The 11968-nt window shown below is 32.6% G+C and overlaps 1 protein-coding gene across 2 annotated transcripts; it reads right to left on the bottom strand.

The window, feature by feature from the left end:
- Positions 1 to 315: 315 nt before the first annotated feature.
- Positions 316 to 8184, bottom strand: LOC125051951 (neurogenic locus protein delta). 2 transcript variants are annotated; one of them, XM_047652582.1, is made up of 6 exons: positions 7981 to 8184; positions 4222 to 4396; positions 3460 to 3618; positions 2827 to 3018; positions 1884 to 2075; positions 316 to 784 (listed from the first exon to the last, which is right to left on the bottom strand). In XM_047652582.1, the coding sequence occupies exons 1-6, from the start codon at positions 8068 to 8070 to the stop codon at positions 528 to 530; spliced, it is 1065 nt and encodes a 354-aa protein (XP_047508538.1). In that variant the 5' UTR covers positions 8071 to 8184; the 3' UTR covers positions 316 to 527. The 2 variants fall into 2 exon arrangements, with proteins under 2 accessions (XP_047508538.1, XP_047508539.1); XM_047652583.1 differs by having other exon boundaries at positions 4222 to 4360.
- Between the last annotated feature and the right edge of the window lie 3784 nt (positions 8185 to 11968).

Below are 11968 nucleotides of genomic sequence, written 5' to 3'. Positions count from 1 at the left end.
AAAACAGAATTTAATTAGTTGACAATGAAAGGTTATGAATGTACTTCATTCATCATGATCGAAATAATTTTGTGTCAAAGCTCTCTATGCTGTCACCACACTCATGGGGAACATATTATCATTGTCAATAGTTAACTCATTAAATCATTTAGCTGCTCTAACCATAAAGTTGCTCCCTCTATTATTAAAATATATAATCAGATACCTATGGTTAGTGGTTACTCACACGCCTGAACGTGTCTAAATAGAAATACCACAGCACTTTAACCCATAGCAGATTCATAAAACAGATATATAATAATAATGAAATACTAGTAGACATCAATAATTTATTTCTATAATAAATACTTAATCTACCTTAAATACTAAGTTCAAACATCAGTCGCACAATTTTAATGGATCTCAATAAAAATTGTCTTTGTAATACATTCATGTTATATGTGTGTTAAGTGTAATTCAAAACGTCTTTATTGTTAATACATTAAAACGTCATCCAAGTAATTTATAATGCGCTATTTATAATTCATTCATTCAGTCTCATTATCATCATTGCCCTCATCATCATCTTCTTCATCATCAGCTTTAGTAGAAACTTCTACCACAATCGATTCAGTAGTTGTGTCAGTGCTATTGGGAGTAGTCATATTGTCTGGTATATTTTCACAGAATTTTCCGCTGATGCCTGGAGGACATTGACATCTGAAGGAACCATCGTTCGATTCCAGAGATTGGCATTTTCCTCCATTTTTACAGGTGTCTAGGTTCTTTTCACAGTAGTTTAGTTCTGCAATAAAAAAAAATATTAAACGCTACTCATTTGCCGTGCGTACGAGTCTCAGCTGTGTATCAATGAATGTTTCTTTCTATATACGCCACAGAATTCTTATAATAATTATTAGTTTTAGAAAGAAAACAGTGGCTCTACAATCTTTTTAGGCCTGGGCCTCAGATTTCTATATCTGTTTTATTTTATAGCAAGTAGGTGATCAGCCTTCTGTGCCTGACACAAGCCGTTGACTTGTTGCCTTGTGTGGCCGGGTTCCTCACGATGTTTTCCTTCACCATTCAAGCGAATGTTAAATGCGCACATAGAAAGAAATTCCTTTGGTAGACAGCCGGGGATCGAACCTACGACCTCAGGGATGAGAGTCGCACGCTGAAGCCACTAGGCCAACACTGCTCGTAATTATTAGTTAATTCTTGAATAAGAGATTAATAAATATCATCTTCAGCAATAGGTGTTTATTGAAGCTATTACAATAATTTACACGATAAATTATATCCATAAATGTATTAAATAAGCTCCATAAATGTCGGGCATTCTAATTATTTTCATCAATTCGTCTATATTTTATCTGTAATTTTCTGCAAATTTCTCCATCGGCTGATATTGAAATACCAGCAAGTACTTTTCGCATCAAATTAAAACCAGCTGTCAATTATGATAGCACTTTATAAGGAGATGTCGTAAAAGCTTGATCTCATTTGAAAGTGCGTTGAACGAAAATGTCGCTATATTTTGGACTGTAGCTATAGTAGCGCGGAAATTCAATAAAATATCTATGAAAATTTTACAATTCCAGAACGCAAAATCCGTTGGTTGGTATTTACTTAGAAGTCGATTTTCTGAGATAGACGTTATGAAAGTTTTAGATAAATATATAATAATTGGTTTATTTATTGTCAGAATACAGATTACATAACAAATGCGCAGGCTCCAGTTACATATATTGTGTAGCATTACTGAAAAAATAAAATGCAACTTTCTTTGGAACATAAGCTAACAATAAATATGTCTACTGCACTGCATGTAACTTCCTTTAAAAACGTTCCTAAGTCTAATGAATAGTTTTAAAGGTAACGGAAAGATTCTTTTTATATACCTTCATCACAAAGCATTCCTCCCCATCCCTTCTTGCAAATGCATTCCCATGGTCTGCTACAGGTTCCGTGAACACAGCCAGGGTACGAATGGCACTGGGAACAGGTAGGGCCTGTCCACCCAACCTTACACCTACACTCTCCTGGACGTCTGCAGTAACCGCGCTCTCCGTGGCAACCAGTGGAGCAGATTGCTGTAAAGGAATTGTTAATTCATTTGTTATGTTAATATTCGACATTCATTTGTTTTTAATATAAACATTTCTTGATATATCGTCTGGCATATGAATAAAAAAAACTCATGTGTGCAATTCACACGTGGTAGAAGTGAAACCATCAAAAACAAAGTTATTATAATGAATAATATGTAAATTATACTTTTTTCACTAACTAAATGTAGGACTATGTTAAATTTTCATTTATAAGATTAATATCAATATCAATCTTTAATTTGATAAAAACTAAAATAATGGAAGTTTGAAATTTGAAAATGATCAAATACACGCCAATTTAAAGTTTATACACTGCACAATTCTTCCCATCTTATTCTCTCCCACGCTAAATCCTACGAATTTATGCGTCTGTCTCTGTTTAGTGTCGCTTTTTCCGTTGCATCCGGTTTGAAATCACAACGATTCTAAAGAAGTTTCACTTCAATAAAGTTACATTACATATATAAAATAAAGTATTTTATTGCTAATTTATTTACATAAAAGACCCGGTTTGACTATATAGACTGTACTGACATTAGACATGGTTAATATCTATCAAGTTCCATATTCCTGATTATTTTATTGCAAGCTTGCCACGTAATTACAACAGCGACTTCAATACAAAGTCAAGTCAAAGTCAAACCATTTATTTCAATTAGACCACCTAAAATTGATCGTCAGATTGCTTCAATATTGATATTGTATCAAAGTTGGCAACACAGTCATAACTTACGTGTTTGACATAAAAGTCCGGTGTATCCTGGCAGACACTTGCACTCAAGGGGCTTATCACAGTATCCATGTTGACATCCGGGCAATGGTTGGCAAGCCCGACACGTCGGTCCCGCCCAACCTAGCCGGCAACGACATTCCCCTGGTGACTCACAGAATCCCCTGGTCGCGTGACAGTCCGAACGACAGATTGCTACAATAAAGAATATTTTAAGACAAAGTATTATATATAATACTAGCGGACCCCATAAACGTTGTCCTGCATGATATTTCAAGCGATTTATGAAACAAAGTATGAAAGTACCGACTGCAGCGCTATCTGCCGGGCTGATTTGTGAATCTAAACTATCCAGGACTACACCCAAACGCGTACAAAAAAAAACATTCAAATCGGTCCCGTTTAAGAGGGACTTCAGTGACATACACACGTACAGTAGAAATATATATATATATATATATATATATATATGTAAGCTATCATACAATCCTATCTTTTAAGTTAGATCAAACTGCACACGGTGTGCAAATAGTTTAGTAGTCCATAGCGGACAAACAACGTGACACGTAATTTATATATATTAAGATCTTCTGAAGATTTTTTTTGCTGCTATAAATCTTGGAATTGTCAACTTACGTTCAGAGCAGAATATTCCATCCCATCCATCTCTGCAGACGCACTCGAAGGATACGTTGCAGTAGCCATGCTGACATCCAGGAAGAGGTATGCACTTATTGCATCTTTCGCCGTAGAATCCCATCTTACACCTACATTCCCCTGGCCTTTTGCAATACCCTAAACAGTTAAAAATGTTGTTAAATTTGCTGTGATAATTAATTTACAATTCAACCTTGAGTAACAACTTTTTTAATAAGAAATAAGTAGAGCGATGCTCTTATCTGGGCCAGATACTTTACTGTTACTATGTATGCTGCTAAGAACGTGACTCAGCGTTAGACTGATTTCATTTAAATAACTGTAATAATTAAGGACCGATCTGGTCGCCAAACTCCAAAAAAGTACATTGTTTCTTTCCATTTTTCGTCATCGTTTCTTGAAGTAGAATGGTAAAAATATATGGTGGAGTTGAGTAGTTTATGTATCCATTTGGAAAGGTCGAAACACGATTGAAATAACTTCGATTGATAGAAAAAAATCCAAACTTTGCCAATTTTTGACACTTTGAATTCATTTTATGACATTTGAAATTTACATGATATATTTTATCTCAAGCCAAATTACATTAATTTAATGTTTTACATAACTAATTGTTATTACGGGTCGGCGCGCCTCAGTGCTCCAGCTCTCCAGCGACCCGCAGTCCACCCCGAGACACTGACACAGCAATTCGTACTGGGATAGCAGCACTTATTCATTAATATTTTCTTTGAAACTTACCTTGAAGAGGATCGCATCCCTTCCTGCAAATGGGCACGTCGCAGAGATCTCCTTGCCATCCCGGCAGGCACTTCGGCTCTCCCTTGTCATCACAGATGTAATGGCTGTGTTCACTCTGCACTGCGGGCAGCTCGCACGCCTGAACACTCTTCTCGTATAGAGCCACCGTCGAAGGCTACATGCAGGTGATAGTCAGTTACGTGCATAGTGATTAGCACAGGGTGGGTGACACACAGGTGACGAATAGTCTGGCTGTCACTTGGTGAATAGAGTATTTATACAGGTTGTTAACGTAAAAAGGTGATTATAAATTTGGTTTGTGATTTAGTTGACAGTGTAAAAACATAAAAAGCGTGAGTGTAAATGTTACTGATAAAACAAAAATAAGCAACTTCCAAACAACCCAAACAAGAATTTTTGTTAGTAATATAACAAGTAGTACAAGTAGTACAAGTAGTACAACAAGTAGTAGTTGTAAGTAATATAACAGGAGGCTCATCTGATGTTATGGGATACCCATGGACACTCAATGCCAGAGGGCGAGAGCGTTGCCGGCCTTTTAAGAATTGTTAATAATTATTTTGGATTTTGTAGTGTATCGTTTAAATAAATAAGTTTTCGTTAAAAAAATATATAATATATACAACCTACATCTCTGGTTACATATTAATTGGTAAAATTAAGCTTTAAACATAAACTTTTACATATTAATACATTTATACATTAGTCAGTAAAAAAGCCGGGTTAATTAGATCAGTCGATACATTTCAACTAATCGATTATTTATTAATGACATGCAAATATATGCAGTTGCACAAGCTGAGACTGAATGTATTTAAATTGGGTAAATGAGACCACATACATATTGGATTTAAGAAGTTTTATCATTAAAAGATTTTGTTTAATTTATTTTCTATATGTATTTTTTATTCATATTAATTTCATAGCGCAATAAATATATAATATATAACCATAACCATATATATAGATATATTTTAATAACGTGATATTCATCACTACAATTGATATATAATTTTTTTATAATTATGACTTATTATTTATGTTAAATTTCCGAATTTTAAGACAAATTTGTACCACCATAACATTTATGTACCATATTCTTGCAAGTAAATTATTATTATAAGTCTTGCAATACAGCGAGGAAATGCTACCAGCGTTAAAGGTACACTGCCACAGGGACCAAACTTTTTAAATTTGTTTTAATTTTCATTTTATTTATTTTTAATTATTTTTATTATTACTTTATGGGTTAAGAAAATTGTAAATACTGTATTTGTGTAAATAAATAAAATTATATACATATATAATGTATTTATCTCTGAACAAAACAAGATGACAAACAACAGACGTTTTTAGGACGAAATTATACCAACCTAATCTATTATTTTTTAAATATTAGGATAGTCTCTTGAAAGGTAATATACTTTAATTTTAATCAAAAATAAAAATAAATTAGTGGCGCTATGATAATTTGTCAATCTAATAGGCAAGTACTCCAGCCTCCTGTGCCTGACACACGCCGTCGACTTATAGGGTCTAAGGCAAGGCGGATTCCTCGCAATGTTTTCCTTCATCGGTTGAGCGAATGTTAAATGCGCACATAGAAAGAAAGTCTATTGATCCACAGCCGGGGATCGAACCTACGATCTCAGAGAGTTGCACGCGAAAGCAACGTTGCTATGTTTAATAATTATATGCAAAAACATAGACAACATTCCTAAGCTACCTAAGATTAAGATCAACAAAGCTTCTTAAATAAAACTTGACGAAAGTGACCCCAATATATTTGAATGTGCTTTGTCCAAACCGTGAACTGTTCATTAAAGCTTTTGTTCGCTTGGGTTGAATTTGACGATAGCTCCTTTCATCCTATCAGGATGTTGACTCACAACTTTCTAATATCTGTAGAAAGTCACGCGAAAGTCGGCTCAAGAGAAAATGCAATACAAACTACAGATTATGTTACAAATATAAGGAAAATCCGTTACAATACAGAATTAAATATTTAAAAAACATTTTTATTAACAGTAATAAATGTCAAAGGGTTTTTAATGTAAACTAACTATTCTAAAACGAATTTTCAGTTGTAATTTAAATATACACTTCTAGTACTGAATTATGAATTTTAATGTTCGCTCTAAGTCAAAGAAGCCACAATTTAAGGTCCGAAGGACAGCTATTGCAGCTTTTTAGCTCTGATTTTAACTTTAACTTAAAGTTTTCGTACTAAAGAAATAAAAATATCTAGTAAAAATGCGTAATATAAAAAAACAATATCATCAAAATTTGCAGTTTCATATTTTCTGTTTGTTTTGGCATTTATTACTCATTCGTTGGGTCATGAAGAAGACACAATTTTGAGTCTGTTTAATTGGTTACTTTGTATTGACAATAAACCAATCAGCCTCATGCCCCTTCCATACATAAAAAACCAGAAATCATTTTTACCCGTTACTTTCATTTAGGTTTTATGGCAGAAGGAAGTTTAGGGAAGTTTAGGGCCTTTTACATATTGTACCACGGCGAAAAGTACTCGAACCTTTATATTTAAAATAAAACGCAAGACCAAGCCACACTTCATTCTAATTCAGTTTGCATAAATATCCTTTATAAGCTATATTTTATTACGTAGGTTTTCGTTGGAACAATATAATTTTACTTTCATTTAACTGTAATCGAAAGTAGTGCCCATTTTTGGGACGAGAAATCCTGTTCGGAATAAACAATAGCTATTTTATGTAACGTTGCTTGCTTTGTTTCGTAGAACTTTTTATTATTAACAAATATACCAAACCAAAAGTCAATATCAAATGTACGAATATAGGATAATTTAAAAGATAATGTATGTACTAAACGTATAATAAATACTATGGAGTGGATTTACTTAATGTTGAATAAATGTATTTTATATTTGCATTGGACCAACTTCTATCAATGAAGGGAAGGAAGTTTGTTAGGAAAATGATCCTACTATTGTTGAACTGTATTGAAAGGAATTTCTTTAAGTTCAAACATTATCTCTGTCTAAGAAACAACATTCTGGCTTACTTGTGCCCGTTCGATCGACACAACACGTTCAGGTTTAGAAGACAAAGAAGGCTGGTCATATATCAGCTAATAAGAATTAGAAATATATCCCATTCAATAAGGACGAATTTTGATAATACGTATTACATGAATTTGTAAAGAAAATTAGAAACTATAGTATATATCACGAAAGCTAAAATTGTTTAAAATAAAGTAAAATCCAAATATTTCGACATGGCTATTTCCTTTCTGTATGTTTTAGCATATATTTACCAGTAGTTGAAATGTGCCGGAAAGGTACTTACACGGTGTCGGATGTATAAGGCTTCGACGGATTTAGGAATGATTCGAAAAAAACATGATTTATTCTGCGTATAATGGATTTGGAGGCTTTTACAAACAGAAACATTAGTTGACAACTTTTTGTTAAATTATTAAAAGGTTTTCGTTGTGGTTTAGTATATAAAATGCTGATAGTTTAAAATGTAAGTAAAATAATATCAGATAGGTATATATTAATAATAAAATTATTAAAAGGCACAAATAACTATCAACCGTATTCAAAGTTCGGAAGTTAAATAAATAACAGTCATTAATTAATCGGGCATTAAAGTGAGATATGTATTTATTAGAAATATTAACTTAAATATGAAAACTTGATAGACCACATACTGTGATTATTTCGTAGAATATAAATCAATATTAATTTACCTGTTTCTTCCATTTTGGCAGCATATATTTAGCTGGTAGCACAGCTGGCGTTACACACGCCAAAACCACAATAAATATGCAATTCTTCATTATTACTCCATTAACACTCTATAGAAATTTTAACGCCTGATGTGTAATTACGGCAATGATAAAAAGGAAGCGTGTGCTTGGTACACGGTACTGTTATGTTGTGTTATTGAACTTGACTCTTGAGAGAGACTACTTTCGCCCGGACTTTTACGCGGCTATTAAATATGCTAGTGTAGTCTTGTACGCATTTTAAAATATATATACGATGTTGCGGAAAGAAATGTTAAAATATTAGTTCTTGAAATATTATAGACTGTTAACTTTTAATCTATTTTTGAAGCCAGACTGAAAATTTCCACACTTTATAAATTTTTGACATTTTAGCTCAAATAAATAAATTTTATTTCATTAGCAACCGTATAAATTTTTTTATAAAAAAATAAACAATTGAATACGTTTACTACATTGGGGCGGTTCAAGTATTATGTAAGCAGATTTACTGAAATTTATCCCACTCCCCCTTCCTCTTGTCAGCAAAAGTAAGCAAATCTCTCAAAAATAATAGTATGTACATAAACGTACCTACTATTATTTTTTGTAGAAATCCTCGAAGATGCATTTCGTTTTCAAGCATAGACAATGGTTGATATGTATATATAAATAAGCAAATAATTTTTGTTGACATCGAGTCACCCCCCCCCATAGTACTTATGTAATATACTTGAACGGCCCCATTGGCCATAATTGAACCAATAAAAATAGAATAGATTCCTTAAGAAATCGCTATTTTCGTAACCACAACACGACGCCGGCGCCGATTAATAACTCGAAAAGCGAGTGCAGCTGACCCAGTTTCCGAGATTTCTTTTATCACGTAAAACCCAATATGTATACAATGAGACTCTTAATAAATTGTATCAAAATTTAGAATTACATCAAATATTTTCTAGGTCTTCACAGTCCAACCTCTCACTAAAGTTTAACAGTCGTTCTTACTGTGAAAAGCATCGTGAGAGAGCCGGCCTTTGACCCAAAAAGTAGTGTTAGGCACAGAAGACTGACCACCCATTTTATTAGAAACAGAAAATTATCACGAAACATACAACTCTGAGACCAAACCAAGGGTAGTAGCGCCACTGTTTCTTTTTATTTCTTTTTAATTCAAGCTCCAAAACTGGCCATTTATTAATAAAAAAGAACTAAAGCCAAACAGTTTTCTAGGCTCACCTTAGGGGAATACTTTTACACCACCTGAAGTACTTCTTGTATAATAATAATCTTCTAATATATAAAATTCTCGTGTCAAAATGTTCGTTCCCATACTCCTCCGAAACGGCTCGACCGATTCTTATGAATTTTTTTATGCATATTCTGTAAGTCTGAGAATCGGCTACTATCTATCTTTCAAACCCCAAAATTTTTATTTTATAAGTAGATAATTTTTTAATGATACAGCATACAAAAATGCATATTACCCATTTCACCCCTTTACGATCAACCCCTATTTTTTATTTGTTAATTAAAATGTTATAACTTGAAGTCTGAACTCAGAGGTTAATATAGAGAAAAATTCAAAGAAAAACCGAAAAGTTTTCATTCCAGAAAACCGAACATTCTCCGGGGTAGCATAGCAAAACGTTCCATGTTGGTTTGTACTAAAAAGGTAGGCTAAGTAAAATCACATTAAGGAAAAACTAATTTCGCGGGGGCAGCTAGTGTACATCTAAAAGTAGGTAATTTGCAATAGTTTTGATTATTTCTATAAATAATGTTTCTTCGAGTAAAAGGTCACATTATTGTTAGGAGAAAAGGGTGCAATAAAAGTCCATAAAGCTTAAAATACTTATACATATATTAATTTCATTTTATATACAATTACTATATAAAGCTATATATACACAGTTTAGGTCCATGTTTACGATTCGTACAAGAATAACATTAGGGATTCGAAGCACAAAGCATTATTATTTCAATATTAAATGTATAAAAGGTAATAAAATACAATTTTATTGGGTTAAAACGGTAAAATTTTATTATTGCTTGTGATAAAAACTGAATATTAAAATAATATTGCTTTAAGGAAAATTCCTTTAACACTATAAGGCTGTGGTTACACAATTTATATGTTTGTTTATTTATTGGCTAAACATCGCAATACACTGTTTGTAATGGATAATCATAGATACACTAAAATAAATTGGCATAGAGTTGGGTTGATAAATGGCTGTCAATTGTCAAACTTTGGCACAATGTTTTAAAAAAAAAATACAGTGGATACAATAGATAGTGGAAATACAATAAAACTGTGATTAAAAATGACTCAATGGGCATTTTTAAAAACTCCATAGAGACCTTTCGTTTTAGCAACCAGTGCTAATTATTTGCTATTATTATTATTATCTTTTGCCCTGTTATATTACTACATAATTGGTTATGTATTTACATTGTATATTCGCGGATGCTTGGTGTACCTATGCGACTTCTTCAATAGAAAAACCCCTCGGAAGTTGTGTTCTGCGATATTGCGGGCTACTCGATTGTGAGGACCTACGCCTTTTTAATTTCTGATATCATTTTTACACGTGTATATCCTATTCTAATTTTCATAAGTATCTGATTCTCCTCTTTTTAACATGTGTGATGTTTTAGACAAAAATAACATATACCGATGTTATATGTAACGCCGACTTCGCGTATGAATCATTTGTAACTTTTATCAAATGTATGTGTGTTCTCTGCATGTGTATGTGTTTCGTTAGTGTACCTATTTAAAATAGTGTTTATTCTCACAGAACTCAAAACGATTGAAAAGAGTGGCGGAGACTTTCTTGCCAGTTCTTCTTGGCCGCTCTACACCCTTGCGAAATGTAAATTTAGAATGAATTTAACATCTTTTCTGTTAACGTTCATAAATGTACTTGATTACCTATATGAATAATGTTATTTTGAGTTTGAGTTATTATAATAAAATGAGCATTTACCAGTGTAAGTTTTAAATGAAGTTAATGAATTCCCACATATTCTAGCACTGCTGTATGAAAACTCAAAAACAACTAATGTATTTGGTTTCCATTAATAGTGCGTTTCCAGATAAATGTTTAGTTTTAAATTCCGTACACATGTAAAATACTGATACAATGTTTTTTTTAAAGAGGTCGTAAAAATCTTACCAAATCACACCATACATTTATCACATTACAATCAGTGCACTTTATTGAGTATACACACGTAAAATACATCACAAAATGCAGATCTTTGAGCAGTAGTACTTATTTTCTTATATTTGAGTACTTTAAAGTATGAAAAGTGATTAACGCAACTATGGAATGATAATCGGGTATGAAGTTTCTCAAATAGTTTTTTTTTTAGACTTTTGTAAAACAGGTACACAGGTAGGCACAGGCAACACATTTAACTGATTTTCAATTCAAATTTGGACTTTGATCTCTCGATTATTTGACCTTTAGAGGTCGTAGAAATTCTGTCATATAACGCTTGCCAAAAGACCTAATGAAAAAACATTTAATAATTGCTCCATTTTAAATAAAAAACTCTACTAGAACTCTTTTCACCACAGCGTAGACACAATTGGAAAGAAAGAGACGAAAAAGTGTGTCCTTTTAAAAATTTATTCTATTCTGTTGTTTTAAAGTTAATGACATCTGACATTTTGACAGCATTTGACAGCTAGCGACACTATATAACAATATTTTTAATATTCAAGTCTTAGTCTGAGATTCAGAGACGGTCAAAGTCCAGGGTGAGCCAAGTTTACAAAATGTTACTCAGAAACATTGTTGTGTACATGTACATACATGTATGATTATAATCTTCTAGAGTCTGGCTAATGAAAGAAGATAATTGAATTATTTGAAAACTTTTGGATGGCAACACAGAATGTCATTGAATTTCTTAGGTTAGTATGATTTATTGTCTTGATACTTCATTCAATTACTCA

Source organism: Pieris napi, chromosome 8, assembly GCF_905475465.1.
Source record: "Pieris napi chromosome 8, ilPieNapi1.2, whole genome shotgun sequence".
Lineage (NCBI taxonomy): Eukaryota > Metazoa > Arthropoda > Insecta > Lepidoptera > Pieridae > Pieris > Pieris napi.
Note: the sequence above shows the minus strand (reverse complement) of the source record. Positions and strands in the feature narration are given on the sequence as shown.